Below are 27102 nucleotides of genomic sequence, written 5' to 3'. Positions count from 1 at the left end.
TTACAATGTTATGCTCTTTCTCTTCAACTTTTATACTGTTTGTTGCTTTGATCTCTCGTAGCATTTTGGGGTTTTATTCCTCCTGTAAATTACAGTGAGGTCGGAGTGACGGTCCGTACTGTACGTAGTTCTGCCGGGTTCCTCTGACCTCCTGAGAACATCTAGCAGTACGTAGATCGGCTATGCTAAATTGGGCCTAGGCCTGTGAAAGGTATCGTACAACTTAGGTGTCCAATCCCAGAACAGACTCCAGATCAGTATCCTGACCAAAGTATCAGTGTTCCTGTAGAGATATAAAGTAATTGTGCAATTACTTAATAATTCCTCACCCATGTGAGCTTATTTCTATTCATAATTTGATTCTACAAGAAAACAACACGGTGCACAATTTCCTGTCTGTTCTTTTAAGCTACAGCTGCTTTAATTTTTCTACTGAAAGCTCCCGAGTCACTACCAGGGGGCAGCACCAGCCGGATCATTGGAGCATCTTAGTGACTTGCTCCATGTGCATGATCGATATTCTGTTCCTGCAGTGCATTGTGGGATATCATGCATTCTGGAAATGATCTGCTACGCTTTCTCCAAAAATAGTGCAGTACATGGTGCTTATGATGCAATCAGTTAGTTTACGACACTGGCGCAATTCTCACCGCTCTGCTCCGGAGATGTATTCGGTGGTGTAACAAAGGGAACGTTGTGTTGGTGCAATATGTGAAAGTGACATACGGGGTATGATTAGCGAGTAATGCAGCTTTTTGTTATTATTTTTCATTTTATTTAACATCGATGTTACTCAGTGATCTATAAATCCTCTTTACTGAGGACGAAGGCTAGATAGTTTTAGAAATTAGTATTTGGGTCAGAGCACAGAATCAGCCATGATATAGTACCCTGGGGTTACAGGCCCTGCTCGAGAGCCCAACAGTGGTGGCTTGGTGGTGCTGGGTCTTGAACCCCCAACCTTCTGATCGTTAACCCGAGCAAGCGAATGAGATGGTATGAAGAAGAACCTTGAGATTAACAAGACTCAAAAGGAAAGCCATCCTCATCTGGGTGACACCGGTGTGTGAGATTAGAACTCATTTGCTTTCTACAGCTGTGCACCATACAGTCAAGTGCAATTGTGCAATCAGGAGCTTTTGAGAAACTTGTATGAGCATCCGTGTAATTTCTGAATTTATTATCGGTAGAACATTTGAGACCCGAGCGCAAAACCGACCACGGCAGCAGAAGTTCAAAGCTGATGCGACTCCACCCTGATGCGATCATATTTTACTGATATGACTAATTTTTTTTTGTCTGATCCTGATTTGACGTGAGTAATTCAGTTCTCACTAGAAACCTGTCTGTCCTTGAAGTTACAGAATTGACAGCATTCTTATATTTCGCCTGTACACATCTGCCTTTTCCTTCTTTTTTTTCTCGGGAAAGAGTTGTCACTCGGACACTTCTGAATAGCTCTCCTTGCTGTGTATTTAACCTTTTGTCATCCGGTGTGAAAACGTAAGCAGGGCTTTGTGAGCTGTGCCATGGATTCGAACCGTCATACATCACAGAAGGTAAACAAGCTCGGACATCATCTGCAGGCGTTCCCGGGCTACAGGATGGCAAGGATGAGTCAGGAGTGAGACTTGGGCCCTGGGGGAGAGAGAGTTGGACCAGGAACACTGTTAATCATTCATAGTAAAGCTAAGATTTTCAGGCCCTTAAAGAGATGTTTTAATAATACAATGAACTGGATGTCATTGAGCTGTTTGCCGAGGAACACGTGCTTCTACGTGTTCTAGTCATTTTGGATATCTAGCTTTTGTTAAACATGACAGGAATGTGCCATCCGAGGAGAAGATTTAGAAATGTGATGTGAATTTGATTTGACAAACAAGTCTAGTTGTGTGAGGCATCCAAGGAAAACCATGTGTACTACGGTTGTGCAATAAAAAGAGAGAGAGATTCAGTCTTTAATCAGTGAGAACACAGAGCTGTGGCATTGATATCATCCAGATATCATTTTTTTTGGGGGATGGGGGGGGATTTAAATAAAACTGGAAGAAAGAGGAGAGCATGGAATAAGAATCCAACACAGTAAATACAAAGAGCAAGTCAGGCAAAAAGTCCCATACTGGACTGTCACATGGCACACGACTGTGTTCATCTTTCCATCTTTATTCAATTCAATATTCTTTTATATAACATGTTTAACAATGCATATTGTCTCAAAGCAGCTTTACAGAACATAAGAAATAGTACAAAAGGTTTAATATACAAAGATTAATATTGTGCCTATGTTCCAGATTAATATTAGACTTATATTTTAATGTGTCTGTTTTTATCCCCAATGAACAAGTCTGAGGTGACGGTGGTGAGGAAAAACTCCCTTAGATGGAAGAGGAAGAAACCTTGAGAGGAACCAGACTCAAAAGTGAACCTCATCCTTATTTGGGTGACACCGGAGGGTGTGATTATTAATATACAGCCTGACAGTTGTGTATTGATTAGGAGTGTGTTGTCCACAAAGACCACATGGAGTTGGCGTCTCCTCTTTGAATACGCAGATCCTCGTGAGGTGGAATCCAACTGGTTCGGCTACATCTCTAGACGCCTCAGGATCCTTTATCTCTGTTGTAATGTTTCATATGTTTATTTTTGAAGCCTTCAGTGCGACACGGTTACCCGTTATAGAACTTGATACGTATCGACTCGACTGCAGTCTCATGAAATACTTCTGTGCACAAGCTTTTGCTTCTGTCAGCAGACTTGCCTTTCTTCCAGCAAATGTACCCGGCTTAATAACAAAGCAGTGCAAAGTTCCCTGTGACGATCCAGTGCTCTGTGTCTGTACAGCCAAGCGGCACGGAGACGCCTGTAAACCCTCGATAATGTTCTTTAACCCTGGTTACCAATACAATGGTGTTCCAGATCGACTTACTGTACGTTTTTATACAGTAGAGAAACATGAATTCTTTGTCATCACAAAGCTGATATAAATGAGTGAGGACACGTTCCGGTGTGCGACGTTCGGTTTTACCTTCTGCTGAGAACCTTTTTTTTTTTTACCTGAATAAATATTGCACTTCGGTTTGGTGTGTTTATCTTTGTTGTAAATTCAGCTGATGGAATTGATTTGTACAAGTCGCCGGTCAGAACAAAAAGATAAGCCGAGAGATCAGTGGACTCGTCTGTAGACCTTCAGGACCGGATTGTGTTGAAGCAGGGATACGAGGAAGGGAACCGAAAGCATGCAGCATCTTTGAAGGTTTAAACAGCAAAGGTCCTTCATTCTTAAACCACAGAGGAGCTTCTTAGAGCTTGAAGCTTGACTGATACGACTTCTCTCAGGCCATAAGACAGAATCTTTTATGATATGACGAAGCTAAGACGGAGCACTTTGACCTGTAAGTGAACGCTACATCTGAACGAAACCAAGGTCATGTGACTAGATCGTCCCTGCATTGAAGCACAGTGGTGGCACTGTCCAGATGTAAAGAGTTTTTTTACAGATGCAGTTTGTGCCCGAGTCTCAACCTTGCCTTAATTAGAATCTAAGACAAGGCAACTGTAGACCTGAATAATCCAGAACTCATCCTGTAACTCATTCTCAATATGTACTGTATATACCGATCATCTTTATACCGGTCATTACTCTTCTCCACCTGCACACTGTAATGATTTATAAAACAAAAAAGCATGGTTTCCCTTTTGAATCCGGCTCCTCTCAAGTTTTCTTTCCTTAAAGCAAGAAATAGAGATCTAGTTTGGGACAAAAGTTTACCTTCACAGAGCCAAGACAACGCTCAAGTGGCATCTATCAATGACCTCCATGAAAGATCTCTGGAGGGATCTGAGAACAGTCGTACAACCGACGTGCCTCGTTTGCTCTGACAGAGCCTGAGAGGTTCTCCAGAGAAATGTAAGAAAAATCCCTAAATGCAGGGGTTCCAAAGCTGGTTGCATCAGACACTAGAAGTCTTGCAGGGTTAGTGTTTTCACAATAAACTGTGAATTTGGATACGATCGTCCTGTAGTGTCTGAATGGCTTGAAAAAAACACTCGCTGTGAATCGGAACTTGAGCTTTCACGTCCGTCATCTAACAGTGAGAGGCCTCACCATTCATCTCTCTCCCTGCACAGATGGCACCATGAAATAAAGAGCAAATACATCACCCACGCTCCTTCCCACAGACGTCAGACAACCTCACTTTCTGAGCTCTCTGTGTGTACGACTGATACATACTGGACCCAGACAATGAATAACAGCGCACACACACACACACACACACACACACTTCTCCTCCTCCGCAACTTGAGAAGAGAGACCCAGTTGCTAGGAGACCTAATCTGCAGTGCAACTCGGAGACGGAGACATTTGCAGCTGTAAACAGGAAACCGGAGCCTGGAGAACCTCGCGACAGCCGACATCGCTGGAGTGAAGTCCAGCCTGCGGCGTTCGTCCGTTCTCACCTAAAGCCGTCACCTGGTGAAATACTTCAATACGATTCAGCAGCAGAAATATAACAACTTGTGAATATCCTGCTAAAAAAAAAAAAAAGCATTTAAATTTCGATTTAATACTAATGAGCCAGCCAGAGCCAAAGGTGGAAGTTTAATTTTAATAACAAACCACAACAAACAAGGCAACTTACCATATCATAGATTTTAATTTAGATCAATCTCCAGCAGTAGTTAATATATAGTCACCATTTTATAAAAAGACACACAGCTTGAAACGCTTTCGAGAGTAAAAATAAAATATATATATATATATATGGCAAATATTGCACACCCGATTAGGGCTCCAGACAGAGAGAAAGCACAGTATGTTTGAAGTCATAAATAACACACAGATCAACCTAAATAGAGATGCTCTCATTAATACACATGTAAGTGCTCAAATATATTAATCTCTTCCATTTAAAAAGAAAGAAAAGAGAAAAAAAAAGAAAGAAAGAAAGAAAGAAAGAATGCATTTCACTTTAGAGACAAAATCTGGCTACTTTTAACTCCTTAACCCTGAACTACATCTGCGCACATTGAGACCGTCACATGCAGCACTACAGCATTATGGGTATTTTCATGATCTCACAACTTTGGTCATCACTCAAACCTGCGAGTGTTGGAGCTTTATGGTAATCACTGAATAATCTGGTAAGTTCAGGATCAATAGGAGTGAGCAGAATACATGCTGGAAATGCACAACAATGACAGGAATACATTTAATAACGACGGTATTTTAGGATCTAGTTCAACAGTGTATTTCACTGCTGGCTACATCGGAGCCAGCTCCACCCACACCAGACCTACATAAGGAGTGCTGAGTGAGTGCTTAGAGAACTCAAAAGTACTGAAACCTGTGGCCTGAGAGCTGCAGAATATAACTCGGATACAGACTGATGTCATGTTTGTGATATGCCTTTGTGCTGCTTGTTGGAAGGATGTGCTATTTAATTCATTAACTGCCGCATCCTTGTGTATATTACTTCACTAAACCCTTTGCACGCGTTGCGTATTGAACGATAAACGAACGAAAAAGGCTTAATCATGTTTGGAAATTTTTTGTCTTTGTGTCACCCTGCAGCAGTTGATGAGGGTCACTGTAATTGCCCGGTACACATAAAGGCCCCTCGAGTCACTACGGCTTATCCGCCGTTCGCGTAACTAATTCGAGATGGACGGGTTCTTTGGTTGACACGGAGCCACCGACGAGGTGTCACGGTGAACTGTCTTTAAATCTCTGGTGTTATTTTTCAGGTTAGGAAAAAAATAATAAATAAATGCTTGTTAGAAGGAGGCAGTATTCCAGTATTGTACCTCAGCTTCTGCAGGTCATGTGAGAAAGCTCTGAAAGCTCTCGTCCTCGTGCCCTGAAGTAATTCCTAAAAATATAAATCACACCATAAAAGCAGGACTAGCATAGGCAGCTAACGGTTCCACTGTGAATACGGATTTTAAGGTCTGGATACGACCACGTGTATCCAGATATGTTTACTGGTTAACGCTCACTTTTGTGTGTGAGGGCTTAGGAGAGCTTCTCAGAACGGATCGGATGTTAGTGTCTTATAAACGGTGAGACGGGGCAGTCTCGTTAGAAAGCTCAGCCTGCCGATGTGACTGTTTTACCCCTCATATGGGCCTCTTTCATTGGCAGTCTCCATCAGAGGCCCATTCAGAGACCCATCGTCATTGATCCAAGCTGGCAGTGGCCAAACTCAGCTGGATTTGGGATAATCACTCTCCTATATAGACTAACTGTGTGACCCCATGGCCCTGCCAAGTTTAGAGTTGAACCCAGATGCACACAAACACATTGGGTTGTCTTGGGCTAGGATAGGGAGAGGCATGCAAGTAACTAGTCGGGTGTATACATCTAGGTGAGTGTACATGTCTACACACCTTTTACTGGATGTGCTCACATATTCACTGGGATGCACGCACACACACACACACACACACACACACACACACACAGACCCTGGGACTGCCTTTTCTTTGCACCTCATTCAGAACCCCTGATGCTAAACCTTGGAACGAGGAGTGTTTGTGTGTGTGTGTGTGTGTGTGTGTGTGTGTGTGGGAGAAATGTTGAATAGAATACAAGAGAGAAGGCGACATGAAACCAGCGTCATTTGTTTACCCACACAGCCAGCATCTGAACTGGCTTCATCCATACTCCATCACAGCTCTCTCAGACCTCAGTCCCAGCCATTGTCCTTTATCATGTGGGCCAGCTCGATGATAAACTTACCCTCCTTGTACTTCTGACTGCTCTCAAAGGCGTGCTCCTAAAGAGAGACGAGAGGAAGAGAGGGAGGGAGAGAGAGAGAGACAGACAGACAGAGAGAGGGAGAGAGAGAAAAAGAGAGACAAGAGACACACAGAGAGAGAGAGACAGACAAAGAGAGAGGGAGACAGACAAAGAGAGAGGGAGAGAGAGGTGAGAGAGGGGGGGGAAGAGAGAGACAGAGAGAGATGAGAGAGAGACATACAAACAGACAAAGAGAGAGAGACATACAGGCAGGCAAAGAGAGAGAGAGACAGACAAAGAGAGAAAGAGAGAGAGACAGACATATAGAGAGAGAGAGAGAAAGAGAGATACAGACAGACAGAGAGAGAGAGAGAGAGAGAGAGAGAGAGAGAGAGAAGAATAAGGAATCAACTAGGCTAAGAAGTGTACTGTATACTATTGCATCATACTTCCCTGAACTGTTAGAAGCACACTTCTATAAGATGTCTCTGTATCATTCACCTGTATACAAAGTGAGCTTCATAAAAACCACAGTTTGTCAAGGTTGAGTGTCCCTTTGCCTGTGATGCAAACCCACTGAACACTTCTGGAATAAACTGGAACTTATTCATCATCCCCAGACCTCCTCACCTCAGTTATGCACTTGTGGCTGAATAATTACAGCTCCATACAGTCGTACTCTAACATCTAGTGGAAAACCTTCCCAGAAGAGTGCAGCAAATGGAGAGCTAGTTAAAGGTGGGGTCTCCATTGAAATGCTTCAGAATAGGCCTGGGTGATAAAACGATAACGATATGTATCGTGATCGTGATATCGTGATCGTGCTATCGTGATCGATAGCGATATAAAATGTGTTCAATAAGACGTTCGATATTTTTTTATTCTTCGTCGGAAGAAAAATGAAGTTGTGAAGCAAGTTTGGTTGCATTCACAAAGGCACTCACTCTCTGGTAACCTAGCAACTTGGGGAGTGACGCTCTAACAGCCAATCAAGGTAACAGTATCCTATTTGGTTGCTCCATATCGTTGTCTCGTGCTGGTGCTGGATTCCTCTTCAGTAACCGGCGACTGATAAGCAGAAAATGAGCGCCGCAGCGAGCGAGGACGTTGTAAATAAGAGAAGAAAAGTCAGCTCGCCAGTATGGCAGTTGTTTGGATATTATAACTAGGGCTGAAACGATTGCTCGAGTAACTCGATTACAAAAATTAATTTTAAAGCTCACATCACGTTCTTGTGCAATTATTTTGTGTGTGTGTGTTTTACCCCTCATATGGGCTCCACATATGGGTGTGTGTATGTGTGTGTGTGTGTGTGTGTGTGTGTGTGTGTGTGTGTGTGAGAGACGCGCTTACGTAAAAGCGGAAGGAGGCGCGAGGAGTTAGCGGTCTTTTGATTTGAGTGCGCGTGCGGGCTGCAAAATGAAAGGGTGCGATAACAATGTCAATGAGTAAAGAGAAGAAACAAACAGGAGAAAACGACAGAAAATGTCCAAGTTTTGGGACACTATTAAAGCATCTGTTTTCAGCAGCAGGAAACATTTCTTCAAAGCACAGGGCAAGACTCAATTCTGAGCATGTGGATACCTTTTTTCGTTGCAGTAACATGCTCCTTTAAAGACTTTTAAAGCACACACGTTGAGAGAGAGAGACTTTTATATTCTGGTTAATATATATATATATATATATATATATATATATATATATATATATATATATATATATATATATATATATATATATATGATTAAAGCAGTAATTCTTAAAGTGTGGTCCGTGGACCACTAGTGGTCCGCCATCGACCCCCAGTGGTCCGCGAAAAGATGACCTAAACTAGGCAAGTGTTTATAAAATCGTCACTTATTTAAGTAGATTTTTAATGTACTTGCGAAACAGTTCTTGCCATTCTGTTTTAATAACGTAAAAGTGAATCGGTGGCTAAACCAATGAGGAGTCAAAAGAAAAGATCAAGCGTCCACTGAATGCAGCAAAACTACAGCACCACAAAGGCCCACTGAAGCCGGAACCGAAGATACCGAGTCACGGCCACTGGCCACAACACTCCCGCATACCACGGAGCTAGCGCACCGTGGAAAACCATGTGAGAAAGTTAAGCGAAAATATCACAATGAGTACATGTTTTCTGGACTGGGGATCTTGAGGATCCTAGACCTCACTGTGTTCTGTGTTATGAAATATTGGCTAATGAAGCAATGAAACCATCGAAACTCAAGCGTCACTTTGAGTCTAAGCACAAAGATTGTACAGATAAACCAGTGTCATTTTTTGAGAGAAAACGTGATGAGCTTGAGCGACACATGAATAAAAACACCTCACAGTTTTTTATGCCCGGTGAAAATGCAAAGGCTACTGAGGCATCATACAGAGTGTCTCTACTCATTGCAAAAACGGGAAAACCCCATTCAATTGGAGAGACTCTAGTTAAGCCTGCTGCAGAAGTTATGGCAAACGTAATGTTAGGGAAGAAAGCTAGTGATGACATGCACAAAGTAATGACACTGTCCAGAGACGCATAACTTCAATGTCCGAAACTGTCCAAGAGCAGCTGATCACACGATTACACCAGAGTCCCTTCTTTTCTCTTCAGCTGGACGAGTACACGGACATTGGTAACGAGGCAAATCTTCTGTGTTTTGTGAGATACATCCATGCGCGCTCAGTCCACAAGGATTTTCTCTTCTGTAAATCCCTTCCAACGAACACCACAGGAGAAGCGATCTTTGATGCACTAAATGCCTTCATTGTGCATAATAAAATTGACTGGAAATGTTGTGTTGGAGTTTGCACTGATGGTGCAACTGCAATGACAGCCAAACACAAGGGCCTGGTAACGCGTGTGCGTAATGTTGCTCGATCCTCTGTGTCAACTCATTGCTGCATTCACAGAGAACAGCTCCCAGTGAAAAAGATGCCAAGTTGCCTTAAAACTGTTTTAGACGAGGCAGTTAAAATAGTCAACTCAATCAAAGGCAAGGCACTCAACTCGCGTCTTTTTAAAGTCCTGTGTGAAGAAATGGGGAGTGAGCACACAAAACTTCTGTTCCACACTTAAGTGCGCTGGTTGTCCCGTGGCAAGGTCCTGTCTCGTCTCTTTGAACTGCACGATGAAGGAAAATTATTTCTGCACCAAGCTGATGAACTGTATGATCGACTTCATGACTTTATGTTGCTTTCAAAACTAGCATATCTTGCAGATATTTTCAGCATGCTCAATACGCTCAACTTAACACTGCAAGGAAAAACGGTCACAGTCTTCACTGTACAGGACAAAATTAAAGGGGCCCGCAATAAATTAGAGCTCTGGTGCGCACGTATCGATCGCCGTGAATTTGAATGTTTCCCCACTCTAGCTGACTTTCTTCTCGAAACTGAAGAGACCCTGGGTGACGACACCGTCACAGCCATAAAGGAACATCTACACCTTCACATGCAGCTGGGGAAATACTTTCCAGAGCTAGATGTGGACTTTGAGTGGATCAGAAATCCGTTTGGCGACATCACTGAGCAATGTACCAAGCTCTCAATACAGGAAGGCAATAGTCTTGTGGACATTGCATCAGATGGAGGTCTCAAAATGTCATTCAAACAGCAGCCCTTAACAGACTTCTGGGCTCAGCTCCTTCCTGAACATCCAAAGCTTGCAGAATCTGCCCTCAAAGTGCTCATGCCCTTCCCAACTACATACAGCTGTGAAGTTGGGTTTTCCACACTGGTTGGTTTGAAAACAAAACAGCACAACAGACTAAACGTGGAGCCTAGTATGAGACTGCAACTCTCCTCTTTGGAGCCAGACATTCAGAAACTGATGTGTGATAAGCAGCACCACCCGTCTCATTGATATTCACGTTAAGTTTTAGATGGAAATCTCAAAATCTAAAATCCACAGATCAATTATTTTTGTAATGTACTAGTTTTTGTTTCATGTGTAAAATCCCAGTAATTTCAGTGATATTGGACATTAAGGGGAACATTCTTTTCAGCATTTTATTGTTACCATAGTTACAACCATAGACTTCCTATACCCACCACCTCAGTTTTAAACTAATGGCTCTTTGGAATGGCATTAAGTGGGACCTAGGCTGTTACAGTACGTTTAATTGCATTTTTTCCCCCCATATGTGCAGTTTGTTGTTCATATTAAGCTGCAACTCATTTCACATTTACTTTTTCAAATTAAATAAAAATTTATATAATAATTTCTGATCATATCATTGCATTTGTGTTTGAATAATTAGTTTTTGACTTGAAACAGTTGCATATTAAACTTAAATTTAGCTTATCCTTCCTATTTTGTTGGTTTTTGGGGGCGTGTTAGAGTGGGATCCTGTAGGTGGTCCTCAGAAAAAAATTGGAAGATAAAGTGGTCCTTGGGCTGAAAAAGTTTGAGAAACACTGGCTTAAAGCACTCGGTGTGAAACCATGCATGGTCTTTAGGTCCAAGTTACTGTCTATGTTTTTTGCCTCTTAAATACCACAAAGCATTCCAAATTAGACAGGTTTGTTATGGCTGAGCTGAAGATTCTGAATCTTTTAGTTCTGAAAGTTAAAGTTGCATGACTTAAAGGAAGTATTTTTGTATTATTATTACCATTTTAATGTATGCCTTAGTTTTGATACTTTAAAAAAAGTAATTTGAAAATTTTTTTTGTTTTGTTTTTGCATCTCAGAAAAGGGTTTAAAGGGGTCAACGTTGTCATTGTTCACAGTACAAGTACAGACAGAGATACAATGGGTATCTAAATGTTTATTTTTGATAGAAAATCTTGTTGTATGTGTTGCATACTATGCATTTAAAAAATAAAAGTTCATTTTTCTAAAAAAAGGAAACAAATTAGTTATTAATATTAAGAGACCCGTCTTATTTTCTCTTGTATGTTTAATATTGTGCTTTAATTAAGCAAAAATACATTTTATCTGATCAATCGATGAAATTGTATTAATCGATGACATTTTTGGTAGAATAGGCGATTACTAAAATATTTGATAGCACTTTCATATTTCTGCAGGTTTTATATTTCAAAACAATGTTACTGTAGTGTATCGGGTTTTTGTTTTATATTACAGATGTATCTCAGTCTACCTCAGTTTTATTTATGTTTACAAAACACTGCACATATTTTACACACTTTATTTACCAGAAGGTGAACAGTTAGTGAACTTCCTCGCACTAAACTCTCAGGTTTCTCTGTGTTTATATTTAACACTTTGCACTTTATTAAGCATTTCTTACATTTTCTTTCATTTTGCACCTTAAATGTTAAGAGATAATTGTTAAGTGTTCATTGTGACTTTAGACTTATGTTTACATTTTAATTATTTGAGTTTTCCTGGTTGTTGTTGACATTTCTGTCTTAATATCAGAGGTTAAGCTTAAAATAAAAATGTTTAAATGTAATATATTTTTCTCCTGGTCCTTATTTTAAATGGGTAATAAAAAAGTTCAATATATATCGATATTGACCCGTTATGAAACACTGATATCGTGATACAGTTTTTGGCCATATTGCCCAGCCCTACTTCAGAATACTGAGTTGGGCCACCAAACAAAACAAAAACAAAACAAACGTGTAGCCAATGAGCAGAAAGGGGCGGGTCTTGTCGATAAGGGCGAAGAGAGTGTTCAGTGTGCATGTGTGACATTAACAGAAAGCGGTTTTAACATTGACATGGAGGATAAAAACAAAGAAAGAAAGCGAAGAAAGACTTACGATGTGTGTTAATATAGGATCAGCTTTCCAGCACTGGAGAGAACTGAAGGAGCGGGAAGGCCTGCTAAGTTTGCCGCATATTAAATATTAAGTAAAGTTGGCCGTATGTATTAAAAAGACACCAGAGAAAGACATAAGTGTTGTAGTATAACTATCAGTACATCAGTATTGTGTGAGCTGAATTTGGTGACAGTACAGTGTATTACAGTGAAGTTATTGACTGTTTTTGTTGTATTCACTTTTCGTGTTTTGCACTTTTCAGATGGTCCTTTGGAATCTGTCTCTCAGTCATCTGCACGTAGAGACTTGTGTATTTTGTCCACCGTGGAGGAAAGCTGATTTTGAGGAAAATCGGGTTGTAGCTGCCTCTCTACATACTACTATGATACTCTATGATTACTACTAGGGTCTCCGATTTTTGAAAGCCAATGTTGACATATCAAAATCACCAAAACAAACACACCCCTAACCCAAATGGGTCCCACCCCTGTATTGATAACTCCGCCCACACATACTGTACATACGTAACCCAGGCAACTAATGGAAAGAAATGTGTCTTTAGCATAGCTGAAGGGAAGAACAAATACGATTGCAGATAAACAAACAAGTAAAAATGACACACAAGCATAATCATACAAAGGACGGCTTACAGTAATCCCTCGCCACTTCGCGGTTCAAGTTTCGCGGCCTCAGTGCATCGCTGATTTTTCAAAAATATTCATCGAAAAATAAAAACGGTTTCCCAGGATGCCAGACAAAGAGAGAAACACTCTCAGAGGCTTTGTACCTACCCACGGGCTCTCAGACAAGGCACATGATTGGTTCCCGGCACGAGATCTGAGTTGATTGGCTGCGCATCATCACATCCTCTCCCAGCTTCTTCCCTTGTTGTATCTCGCCACTCTCGTTAACGCTGTCAACTGTGTCTCGCGTATTGTGTTCGAAATTAACTTTTCGTTAAGTCCTTACAATGTCTCCTAAGCACCGTGCCCCTGCGAAAGATTCCTCTAGTGAGCCCAAGAGGAAGAGGAAGATGACCATCAGTGAAAAGGTCAAACTTAGGGCCAATCCTACTTCGCGGATTTTCACCTATCGCGAGGGATTCCGGTCCCCATTAACCGTGATGAACGAGGGATCACTGTATATTAGTTCTGTGTAACAAAGCAAAACCAACGTTACTCACCTATCGAGAAGGAAAAAAGCGCCTCGGCATCTTAAGTAAAGTCGGCCACATATTCACAGATTGGAGTTTCCCGAGTCAATAACTCCTGAGCTAAACGCTGTTACTAGCAAAACATGGTTGTAGCTGCCTCTCTACATTACTACGATAGAAAAGAGGTGTTATTTGTGTAGTAACAGCGTTTAGCTCAGGAGTTATTGACACGGGAAACTCCAATCTGTAAATATGTGGCCAACTTCCTGCTCCTTCAGTTCTCTCCAGCGTAAGTCTTTTTTCGCTTTCTTTCTTTGTTTTTATCCTCCATGTCAATGTTAAAACCGCTTTCTGCTAATGTCACACATGCGCACTGAACACTCTCTCCGCCGCATATTGACAAGACACGCCCCTTTCTGCTCATTGGCTACACGTTCGTTTTGATTTTTTGTTTCGTTTTCGGCCCGACTCAGTTTTCTGAAGCATTTCTCAAAAATCGGAGACCCTGCCTTTAAGGTAAACAGCTGCTTATGTATATCTTTCCTCACGTAGCCACTAATTAAAAGTCACTAATTCTTTCCAGGGTAGAGGGTTTTTCTACATCTCTGTTTGTGTATGCGCTCTCATGATGGCTAATAACGGATTTGATAAGAGAAATCCAGAACACAGACAGAACAACGACATGTAAAAATATCAGAAAGTCGTGCAGCTGCTGAGCGAAAATGGACACCATGTGAAGAGCGAGGAATGCAAGCCCCTTAGAGATTGACTTTAAAGTGTAGACTTCCAATCTTTGCATAGTGTAACAGTAGGTTGTTATCTATTTTGTTATCTATTTATCTATTCCTAGATCAGTTGATGTGTGTCCATGACTGTAGTAAGTCCAAATATGCTCCTGTACTTATCAGGGAGTTCTGAACTACCAGAGGAGAAATAACGGAGGTCTGGAGAGCATGTAGTGGTGTACACATGGCTGTATAGGTCGACACACTCACATATTTCCATCCCAGTGTAGTTTTGCAGTTCTCACAATAGATGTCTGCTACCGCGTGCAGTCCAGTGAGAAGCACTCGCTCTTCTGCTGGACCACATCCTACGTTCACCCTATTGAGAGACAGGCAGTTAGATGCACTGAAATATAAGCATATATGCTATTAAAATACTGATAGCGTTCCACGTCTGCAGGGCTCGGGTCCAGAACAGTTTGATAAGTACCATGCTTTCACACACTGACCCAAATCCCTAGTGAATGACCAGGTTTTGTGGTGTGTTCGAGAATAAAAATTAGCAAACTGTGTTGGAATTTGTCCCCTGAGGACTGGAGTGAAAGCAGCCTTGCTATATACTTACACAGAGTTAAATAGATAGGCTCTGCCTTGACTGCCTTGAAAGGACTGAAAGAAAAGCAATAAAACAGCTTAGAAGCGTCGCACGACAGATTTGTCTATCCAACCCATATTTTGATAAACAGTGACAACAAGCTGTGCAGCATCTGCTAGTCTGACCTCAAGCTGTCATCTCCCCTGCTCTGATCATGTTTGCTCTTGCCTGCCACCACAGTTTGATATGTATTCACTCTGCCATTTACATGATGACAAACAGTTTCTCAAAGTGACTAAAAAACATGAACGACTGAATTAAGAAACAGAAATCTTTGCGCTTTTTCCTAGCTGAATTTGGCAGGAAACTGCGTAGAGAAAGTCGAGGTCACCTTAGAAATGAGCTCGTCATGGTTGGCAAGGTGTGCACGACAGTGGATACAGCTGTACGTGCGGTGACAGGTGGGAAGGTAAGCCTGGAAAGTTTTGGAGCGCGTCATGGTGAGCATAGGCGGGCTTGGTGCGCGTTGCACGAAGGGGCTCCCGGCCCAAGACGGCTCACACGGGAAACAGCGCAACACACACGTGAGGGCCGTGGTGGTGCGTGGGGTGGGACACACACCTGTGGAGAACAGCAGGTCTTTACATATGCTTTGCTGTACACACAATGCTCTTCCTACAGAGCATGCACACACACGAGAGAGAGAGAGAGAGAGAAAGAGAATAAAACAGATAGATGCTTATTGTTGATTACGAGAATTATAGAAACAGAAATAGTTAGACAGACAGATAGGGCTGGTGAGAATATTAAAATAAGCAAGCAGTAGCTGTGAAAGAGATGAGCATATAAAATCACTGGCCACTTTAATGGGAAAACCGCGTGGCAGCAGCACAGTGCATACAATCACACAGGTCATGATCCTCAGCGACTGTTCACATCAAAAATATCAGAATCAGACTGCTTGTTGATTCCAGACAGGGCTAGTTTGGGTATTTTAGAAAATGCTAATATGGGATTTTCATACACAACAGAAGAGACTAGAAGAATCCCTAACCCTAAATTTGAAGTGGATTAGCTTACAACAGCAGTGACCAACATTAATGTCACCTGGTCTAATGAAGCTGAATCTCTGCTTCTATACACAGATGGTGCGATCAGAATTTGGTGTTAAACAGCATGAAGCCGTACATCGTACAGCTGGTCTTGTCTTGTGTCAACAGTTGGTGGTGGCTACGGATGGTGGTGTAACGGTGTTTATAACGGTTTGTAATTGTGTATGCTTGATACACGCCGGAGCCTCTTGATATAAATCAAATGTCATTTAAATGTCACCAGTTTATCGGGGTATTGTTACTGACCGTGTGCCTGCCTTTGTGGTCACAATTTATCCATCTAATAAGGGCTACTTCCAGCATGTGTCCAGGCATGTGACAAAGCAAACGTCTCTATTGTTTGTTGTACTTCAATGACTTCACTGGTTACCAGATCTGAATCGAATAGAGTGACTTTGGGATACAGTCATATCAACATGGACCTGAATTTCAAAGAAAAGGTTTCAAAAGCTTGTGGAATCCATGGCAGAAAAAAAACCCTGACGTTCTTCGAGGGTCCTGTTCGGTTTTAGTAGTGTGTTCCTTAGAATGGCCAAGACTGTAGGAATATGTTTTAAAGTGGCAGAACCACAGTAGCCACAATGAGCTGTGGTTAATAATTACGTCAGCCTGTGGAAACAGAGAATGCTGTCTGGTCTATGCTGCAATGATAAAATCGATGTAAATATAAGTAACTGTAAACATAAAAGCTGAGATCTTTGCAGCAGGAGAAAACGCTGGGGTGACGAATCAGTGCTTGTGTGGAAAAAGCAGCTCTTGTGTTTTCTCTTTTGTTACCCGGGAAAGGCGTGGGCATAAAGAGTCCACTGAGAGCTGGCATACGCACACTCGCGCACACACAGTAGTCTCCCACATGCAGACGCACGCACAAACCGATGCATTCACAAACAAACCTACAGGCACATGGGCGACCTGCCGTGTCCGGCTGTGTACCCAGTATGCCTTGAGCTAATCACTATCAGGGCATTTCAGGACTCAATCCAGAGCCCCACCTACACTTAGCACGGAGCCTGGGGTATTTCATTACAGTTTAGCGCTGAAATATTAGCAGACCCTTAGTACACGGTCATGCGGCAGACAGAAAAAGACGTGTTGTTTTTTTTGCTGGTATAATAAAAACACTGCACTGTAATTACTGAGAGGGTGTAATGCATGTAACTACAGAAAAAATGGAGACCATTTTAGTAGCAATTCATTTTGAATGAAGGCGAATTTATTATCTTTTTGCTGTGTTTTAGAGGCCAGGGAAAATGTAAGTACCGTCCCTTGAGCTCCTCAGCCGACACAAACATCCGCTAGTGTGGAAGCAATAGATGAGATGTGGTGTGGTTAATAAGGATGGGGAGATTATTAAATCCCCTCCAATCAACGTCATCGAATTCACTCTGCACTAAAAAGAGAAGACGCTTTACTAATCTACTGTTAAAACCTGGAACTGGGATCTGGAACTAAAAGATTTCCCTTTTGGATGATTTGACTGGTGGATTCAGTATCGGATGTTTTATTTTGGGTAAACCTTCCCAACATGACGTGAAGATCCATCCCTGTACAGTGGATCAACGCTATACACTAGTGTAGAACTTCACAGCAACACAAGAGAGACAACTGTGCTATGCTTAGGGACTACCTACAGTCCTGATTCCACAGTGACATCTGGATATGGACAAAATCTGTCACTGAACCATCCTGTCTGCCTGCGTTTCCTCAATTCCTGTTCCGACTCGTGATCCCAGTGCCAGTCTCTGGTTCCAAATCTGGTGAAAGGAAAAGGGAGAATAAGTGGCTCGGCTGCTGATATAGCTTGGGTCCACTTGTCCACTGAAAGGGAAAAGTCACTGCCAATGTCTGAAATGAAGTTCAGAATGATCACGTGTTACAGTATCTGCAGGGGCACGAGGGCTTTGATGAGTATGAAAATAATACGCTACATGGCCTTCACAGTCACCAGATCTCAACCCATGTGGGTTCTACAGAAGATGATGATGCTGCAAATATTCATTCATTCATTCATTCATTCATTTTCTACCGCTTATCCAAACTACCTCGGGGCACGGGGAGCATGCGCCTATCTCAGGCGTCATCGGGCATCGAGACAGGATACACACTGGACGGAGTGCCAACCCATCGCAGGGTACACACACACACACTCACACAATCACACACTACGGACAATTTTCCAGAGATGCCAATCAACGTACCATGCATGTCTTTGGACCGGGGGAGGAAACTGGAGTACCCTGAGGAAATCCCCGAGGCACGAGGAGAAAATGCAAACTCCACACACGGAAGGCGGAGGCGGGAATCGAACCCCCCACCCTGGCGGTGTGAGGCGAACGTGCTAACCACTAAGCCACCATGCCCCCCCTGCTGCAAATATGAAGCGAGTCATTAAGACAATATCTGACACGACGATGATCATGCCCCCCCCCCCACCCACCCCCCATACCGTAGACCGTTTTAACAACTGAAAATCGCACACGCTTGCTTATATGCGCTGCACATTTCTGCTGAATCATCAGTAACTCCAGACGCTTTTGGTCATAAATACAGCAGCGTGGTCAAAAACATCAATAATGGAAGAGCAACAGTATAGAGTCAATGCTGCACATATATCTTTGTAGAGCATCTTCATAAATTCTTCAAGGGTATTTCTAAATTAAGCTCCAAGTCTGCATTAGTAGAGACAGGAGTACTAAGGAGAACAAGTCATTCCCCCTCCTTCTTTGTGCTCGGTGGGGTTTGGATTTTCAATTGGCAGGTGACTAACAGGTTCAAGGGTATTTAGTGTCGATGGACTGCAAAGGAACCACAAGGTGAAGTTCATGTTAAATGATAATTAACTCTCTTCTTGTCAGAACATACAGTACTTCTGGTCCAGCGCTGCACGGGTCTAGCTTCACACTCGTTCGACTCCATCAGACCGCGGTGCGTTAGTGTTCATCTTCCTTCATCACCAACGCACATGGAGAGCACAACCATATTAACGCGCCATATATTTTTAATTTTTTTAATTGTTTATTGCTATTACAAAGCAGTGAGACTCCTCACCTCTTCTGTGTCCCACAAAGTTCCTCTGACACTCATGCTACACGTTTTGTGGAAAATGATATCATCGGCTTAAACACGCACGCAGGTTGAACGTACTGAACGTGGTCAGAAGTAATAAATGCTAAACTTTAAGCTTTATGAAAAAATATTTTGCTACTATTAAATGTTCATTTTTAGTCACTCAACCTTCATACAACAGAGACAACTATGGCCCTATTCAGAGCATCAATGTTCAGCCCATCACGAGCCCTAACTCCACCCGCTGCCACACACACACACACACACACACACACACACAAAAAAAAAAAACTCTAGTCAGGCTCAAAAACACAATGTATAAAAAGCACAAATTACAGTATAACAACTAAACCACTTCAGTTTTTATTCACAGTCCTGCTTTTGTTCCTTGAACTAAAGCTCAGTAAGTGTCTGATGCAGAGATGATGGGTGGTGCAGTCTGCACTGTGTACACTCCTCCCGAGCACAACAGCCTTCCTTATGTAACCGGAGCAGCACTGCCTGTAGGAATAACAACAGCAAGGAGGGCAGCGTGTGCATGTCCTCATGTTCCACCCATCAATGCAGAGACAGTGAGACAAACACTAAGGACTCGAAAAAAGCTCTTCGCACAAACTATTACTGTCTGTGACTGTAACGAGAGGAAACAAATGGCTATAGATATAGCATTGCACTGGGGTAAACTCGTCCACGTCATCTACGTTCGTGGATGGTTATATAAAACATACAGGTTTCTTCTTTCGGTTGTCGGAATGTGATTTATTAAAGACAGGCCGTAACTCCAAGGTCAGATGAAATACAGTACTTCGGTGCTGTGTCTGCTTTGTGCTGAATAAACGTGGTATAAACTCTTGCATGGCTTCAAATCAATGCAGCAATTTGGACGTTTATCACTGTAGACGCAAGATAAACTCGGATGTGGAGAACGCAGGATTTGGGGGAAAAACTTTTCCAGAGCTTGAGAGAACTATGACTCGCGGCACGGATGCTGAAACATCTCCGTACATCAGACTCCCCACAACAGCTATGGTGATGTTTCATTATTCCTTATCTGAAGCTTCTTGGTGTGACAACAACCATCTTCAGCCCAACATCAGAACACCAGGGCAGCTGGTGGTGGACGTCAGGAACAGGAAGACCGCGTCACCATAGAAGAGGGACAGAGTGGAGATAGTGGGCAGTTTCTAGGGGTGCAACTTAACGACAAACTGAACTGCTTCTTTGCTGTGGTGGCACTGGGACTGGTGGTGCCAGCAAACTGAGTATGCTGGGGAGAAAGGCCAGCTGTGTATCAGGGGAGGAACTGGACCATGTGGAGGCATGGATGACTGAGATAAGGATGATTGAATAGGTTTACTTTTATACTGCTGAATGTTTTCATTTATGCTTAAAGCACTTCGTCGGGAAAGGCTTAGTCTTGCTGTATTGAAATGCATCGCATCGAAACTTCTGAATTCTAATTCTGTGCATCGTTACTCCGCTGTAAAGATAAACAATATAAGATTGTGAAAGTGACCCAGCCAAATGAGCAGTTTGGGGTTTGTGAACATGCCCATATCTTTTATAGAGCGACGTTTATCTGTTATACTCATTTCTGAACCTGTGAGTGTGCGTAAGGATGAGAGACATGTGTCTCTTTTTTTGGCTGTTGGTTGTAGGCCAGCTGCCCGTATGTATTAGGCTCTGGATGATTGACAATAGTATCGGGAATCAATGACAACTACTCTCCGACTATGGCGACAGCTATTAGGGTGGACAATTTAAATGTCTGTCGGAAAACGTGGTGCCTGCAGCTTAACGACGAACAAACGTCAATTGTGTTGCGTCTTGTAGTGCGGTGGGGTTTTTTTGCCTACGTAGTAGCCTGTGTTGTTGTCTGACTTCAGAGCAGAGCAAGAAAACATACTTCTCTGTTGCGTTTTCAGAAGAAAGTAAATGTCTTTAAGGAAATGTCTTTAGTGAATGTATTTAACAGTTGAGTTTCTTGAATCTTGTCAAAACACCAGAACAAGCGATCAAGCAACGCATCACGTATGCTAAGGCTAACGCGTTTGTCGCTTAGTGGTTCGTTCATTAGGGAAAATTTTTCATATAACACTACTTTATGACAGTGTTCATTGTTAAAAGCACTATATAAATAAAATCTAACTGTGACTGATTTAAACGGCATTAAAGGATAATTAACTTTAAAATTGTTTCATGACCACGACCACGCCACCAGAGGGCGACCTGAGTGGAGGTGTAGCTTTCTTCTATAGTTGCTAAATGAACTTCCTGCTTGAAGAGTATACAGTATAAAGTACATGGTCAGCGGTCTATATGTTAAATCTTGAGATGACCTGGTGGTTTGTGGCGCTTCTTATGTTGTGTCTTTGGTCTTCTTGGCTGTTATTTCGTGCCTGACCCTGGCTATATCTCACCTTTCCTGATATTTGATTTGTTCTCCGGTTCTGTAATCCTGTACCTGTTCTGTGCTCTGCCTCTGTCCTGTCCTGTTTACCGTATTGATCGATTACTCTCTAGAAGTCAAATGCTTTATGTGTGACCTTGGGCTATTTATTGTATATCCTCTTGGGATTGTGGAGTGTATATCTTCAATATACTTCTTGCGAATGGATCTTAACTTTCTTTACTATACAAACAATACGTCAACGTCTGTTTAAATAAGGGCCGTCATAGAGACACGTTCTTTGAGCTGAAGTATATGATCCTGTATAGGACCCGCTGAATTCCGTTCGCACACACGGGCGTAATCTGTTCGGGGGTAAAAGCTGATAACTAGAAGGCCAAATGTCTGCAAAGCTGCAACTGCTACAAACGAAGAACTATTTTAAATTATGACGTTGTCAGTATATTCGCTCGGATGCTAGCTTGATTTATAAAGGGAAAAAAAATGAAGAAAGAAAACAGATACCAAAACCAAACTTTCAAAAGTAATGTATGATTGATTTTAAACTTTGTGTATGTACATGTGACTTTGGATTTAATTCCTCACAGAGCCTTAACGAGTCAATCTCCCATGTAAGTGGGGTCTAGATTTCTCACATCTATCCCATAGCTTGCCCACTGCACACGGGTGCACAAAAAAAAATGTTTTGAAAACTGTTAAATACTAGGATTATGATATAAATGTACCCTGTAATATTTTGCCTATTTATTTGAAGCATAGATCTTTTTATTCCTTTGACACATTGGATCTAACCTATCGGGAGCCACACCACATTCCACCTGTTTAATCAGTTGTTTAGGCTTTCAGTGTGCTCAGCTGTGGCTTCTGTTTGGTTGGAATGAAAACCTGCTAAACCAGATAAAACTGGATGCAGGCCTCTGAGACTACTATTCATTCATTTTCTACCGCTTTATCCGAACTTCTCGGGTCACGGGGAGCCTGTGCCTATCTCAGGCGTCATCGGGTATCGAGGCAGGATACACCCTGGACGGAGTGCCAACCCATCACAGGGCACACACACTCTCATTCACACACACACACTCACACACTACGGACAATTTTCCAGAGATGCCAATCAACCTACCATGCATGTCTTTGGACCGGGGGAGGAAACCGGAGTACCCGGAAGAAACCCCAAAGGCACGGGGAGAACATGCAAACTCCACACACACAAGGCGGAGGCAGGAATCGAACCCCCAACCCTGGAGGTGGGAGGCGAATGTGCTAACCACTAAGCCACTGTGGTTCTCCTGGACTCATGGTCGTCACTACTGAGGCATCATCAGGAAATGAATTTATGATCTTTTCTGTCGTACAGCCCTTAATGTACTATTGTGATAAATGATTCACTACAAGAGAATGCAGTACTATTCTGCTATACTATTTAGACCAACAGCGTGTTCTTTCAGACAAACTTGGCATAGTATGTCGCTGTTTTGACCTGGATATAAAATGGAATTAAGTTTAGAATTAAAGGTAGGGTCTCTGATTTTTGAGAAATGCTTCAGAAAACTTCAGAAAAAAAGGGCCAAAAAACAAAAAAAAAACAAAACAAACGTGTAGCCAATGAGCAGAAAGGGGCGGGTCTTGTCAATCTGGGCATAGAGTGTGTTCGGTGCGCATGTGTGACATTAGCAGAAAGCGGTTTTAACATTGACTTGGAGGATAAAAACAAAGAAAGAAAGAGAGAAAGACTTACGATAAGGCAAGAAGTAGGACGTGTTAATATAGGATCAGCTTTCCAGCGCTGGAGAGAACTGAAGGAGCAGGAAGTTGGCCACATATTCACAGGTTGGAGTTTCCTGAGTTAGTAACTCCTGAGCTAAACTCTGTTACTACACAAATAACACCTCTTTTCTATCGTAGTAATGTAGAGACGCAGCTACAACTGCGTTTAGCTCAGGAGTTAGGACCCTGCCTTTAAGATACAAGTTAGTTTGTGTCCTTTCTTTAAAATTAATTAATTATTTTTTTAAATCAAGGAACCATTAACTCAATTTGGTTGTAATCTTGACAGAAGAGATCATACTAGCTCAAACTGGGAGAGAAAACTAAAAGGAAGGCCAAGATACAAAAACAGCACAAAAGGTTAAGAGTGTCAGAGTCTGGTGTTAGAGAAAAAGATGTCTTGCAGGTCCTCAGATGGCTGCTGCTTTAAATAGTACAAGCCAAATACCGGTGTCATCCGCAGCATGGGGGGAAAAACAACAACTCTGATGCTGGCTTTACAGGCGGAGATTAAAAACGCCTTTGAAACTAGCAAATAAAATGGCAAAAAAGAACACTAACAATGAATAAAGGATGCGGGGGGGGGGAGTAGGGATGAGTGAAAGTTTTAGAAGCCGTACATATTCAAGGAGAACATATGTGAGATGTAAACAGAAGGCTTACTACTATATTTATGATGTTGTTAGGTCTTTGGGACGGTGTGTGTTTTTATTGCAAATTGACATGCAGCATGACAACAGCTCTGTTCCAAGTGACATACTACACACTATGCACTGCATACTCTACTGTCCAGTGCATGAATGTTAGAAGAGTACCAGCATTTTTACTAACTCGAAATGTATAAGCTGTTTCCATCGAATGCGTGTAGTGGGACACTGCTAACTTTACCGAACATGGTGAATCTTTGACAGTTGTACAACGTGAGCTAATTTAAAAGACATTTGTAAGATGTGAGTCTTGTCCACCGGAGTGTCATCAGCTATCTTGAACATGTTTTCTCATTCGGTATTAGTATCTGGTAGCTGCAAGCACCGAGTGTGTGCGTAAAGCGTCCAACATTCGAAAAATCAGGAGAAAAGATAACAGTCTGGTCGGTAACAACCTCCAGATTTCAACCCAACTGAGCTTCGGTGTAAGGTCAGGATTTTCCTCTGTTGTTAAAAACTGATAACTAGAAGGCCAAATGTCTGCAAAGCTGCAACTGCTACAAACGAAAAACTCTGTATATTTTAAATTATGACATTGTTAATATATTCGCTTTAGTGTCCGCTTTCTCGGATGCTAGCTTGATTTAAAATACAAAAAAAAGAAAGAAAACATACCAATTCTATCAAAATTTCTAAAGTAATGTATGATTGATTTTAAACTTTGTGTATGTACATGTGACTTTGGATTTAATTTCCTCACAGAAATAAATCAAAATATGAATAGAGAGGAATGAGATAAAGACTGTGAAATAAATCCAACTACAGTATTTTCCACACCATAAGGCGCACCAGATTATAAGGAGCAGTCTCAATTACGGGGTCTATTTCTGTACTTAACCCATACATAAGGCGCACCGTATTATAAGGCGCATGCTAAAACATACGGTCTACAAAAAAGGTAACAGAAGCAAAACAGTGAGTTTAGTTGAACTCTATTCTACTATTTAACAACACACACATTATTTTTTAATCAATATTCTCCCACAAATCCATCAAACTCCTCATGTACTGTGTCTTCTTAACTTGGCGCAGTACAATTTCTTGCTTCCTCCACTTCCGAACCATAGATACATTGATGTTGAATACTTTCAGCTGCTCTATTCCCATTTACAACCGTGTAACTTAGTGCTGCAACGACGCGTCGACGTCATCGAATACGAAAATACGTCGACATGCATGAAATGCGTCGACGCGTCACACTGTTTACATTCATCTCGCGTAACGGCAGCTTCTGCTCCTGGGAATGGAGAAAGTTCCAGTCTATCACAAAAAGCTAGACCACGATTATCAAAAGTATGGGAATACTTTAAACAGAGGCCAAATAAAATGGCAGCACAACTGCGATGCACGAGCACCTCAGAAGAAAACATCCTGGCGCTCTCCGACCTCAAAAGGACGAGCCATCTTTGTAAGTATTTATTATTACAATTAGTTTTGGGAGTAATTGTTGCGTTCTTAGCTGCTGTGTTTTGGTCAAGAATTAAATAATATATGCTAAGTAATAATGGTAATGCTAATCGCTAACGGCGTAAACTGTAAACATATACTGTATAACTTTGCCGACGATAAAGCAAACTTTTAATTTACATGAACTGGTTGTTGAAAAATTAATCTTAGATTTACATTAACAGTTCGCTGTAATCTAGGTTAAGGATAAATAGGCTACTAGTGCATTTTTTGTTTACCTTTGGCACAGGCCACTCACTCACTCATTTTCTACCGCTTTATCCGAACTATCTCGAGTCACGGGGAGCCTGTGCCTATCTCAGGCATCATCGGGCATCGAGGCAGGATACACCCTGGACGGAATGCCAACCTATCACAGGGCACACACACACACTCTCATTCACACACACTCATACACTACGGACAATTTTCCAGAGATGCTAATCAACCTACCATGCATGTCTTTGGACCGGGGGAGGAAACCGGAGTACCCGGAGGAAACCCTGAGGCACGGGGAGAACATGCAAACTCCACACGCACAAGGTGGAGGCGGGAATCGAACCCCGACCCTGGTGGAGTGAGGCGAACTTGCTACCCACTAAGCCACCGTGCCCCCTGGCACAAGCCAGTTAAATAAAATATAATTATAAATACATGATAACAAATTCTCATTAGTTGAGTTTAAAATGCTTTCTGTATTTCATAATAAAATGACATTCACTACACTTTCTAAATACAATTAATATTGTAATCATATTAAACTTTGTAATTAATCACATCATTTAAAAATATGCAGATTTACTACCCTCTTTGAAATACAGTACAGTTTATATATTGTTAGCATTCATAGATTTCATGTTTAATTTGGTTCCTAATGGTAATTATTGTTTGTTTGTTTTTCCTCAGGAAGAGGCAAAGCTGTGTACAAGATTTCTGTCATAAAAAGGATGTCACTGTTCTCACGCCCCAAATGGCCGTTCATGTATTTTTGCAGTGTTGAGCAGTGCTTTTGTTGAATTTATATGGCATTTTGAATGCTTTTGAATTTATATGGCATTATTCGTGCCTGATGCTAAAGTGTTGTTTATTTTTGGCACTTTATTTTTGTATACTGTAAAAACTTCAACCACATTGAGGTATTTTTTTGGAAAAAATTTTTAATAAAAGTTGAAATATTATATTAGAAGTTATATTTATCATTTGTTTTGGAAAGTTATCCAAAGGATTAACTAGTTAATCAAAAAAGAACACTAGATTAAGCAAAAATAAATTAATAATAATAATCGCTAGAGTAGTCGACTAATTGAAAAAATAATCGCTAGATTAGTCGACAGAAAAAATAATCGTTAGTTGCAGCTCTAGCGTCACTGATAGCCTGTAGTTTCAATTGTGCCTCGGAAGCATCTGATTTTTATTGGCGGTGCATTTACCGCCACCTACTGGACTGGAGTGTGGAGCGCATAATGGTTAGGAAGAAACAAATGTTGTTTTTGCAACATACCGGTAGTTATACTGTACCTACCGGAGGCGTGGTGGAGTTAAGCATACGTACTGTACGTATTACGTACATATTACGGAATGTTCTCTGATTGGTTTAGCGCTGCCAGCGTACGTAGTGTATGTATTACATCCCTGTGTCAGCGGGAAATGGTCCGA

The 27102-nt window shown here is 41.7% G+C and overlaps 1 protein-coding gene across 3 annotated transcripts in view; it reads right to left on the bottom strand.

Annotated features, from left to right (window-relative positions):
• Window positions 1–6541: 6541 nt before the first annotated feature.
• ypel2b (yippee-like 2b) overlaps window positions 6542–27102 on the bottom strand; it is a 31120-nt gene continuing 10559 nt past the window's right edge. For 2 of the 3 annotated variants that reach the window (XM_047820754.1, XM_027136709.2), the window contains exons 2-5: window positions 15330–15559; window positions 14969–15012; window positions 14614–14722; window positions 6542–6776 (exon numbers count right to left, since the gene is read on the bottom strand). In XM_047820754.1, the coding sequence (XP_047676710.1) occupies window positions 6687–6776; window positions 14614–14722; window positions 14969–15012; window positions 15330–15446 (360 nt within the window). In that variant the 5' untranslated portion in view covers window positions 15447–15559 and the 3' untranslated portion in view covers window positions 6542–6686. Of the gene's footprint in view, window positions 6777–14613; window positions 14723–14968; window positions 15013–15329; window positions 15560–17681; window positions 17805–27102 lie in introns of all 3 variants that reach the window. The other variant, XM_027136696.2, reaches the window with a different exon arrangement.

The sequence above is a fragment of the Tachysurus fulvidraco genome, chromosome 11 (genome assembly GCF_022655615.1).
Source record: "Tachysurus fulvidraco isolate hzauxx_2018 chromosome 11, HZAU_PFXX_2.0, whole genome shotgun sequence".
NCBI classification, from domain to species: domain Eukaryota; kingdom Metazoa; phylum Chordata; class Actinopteri; order Siluriformes; family Bagridae; genus Tachysurus; species Tachysurus fulvidraco.
This window is presented reverse-complemented; position numbering and strand designations above follow the sequence as displayed.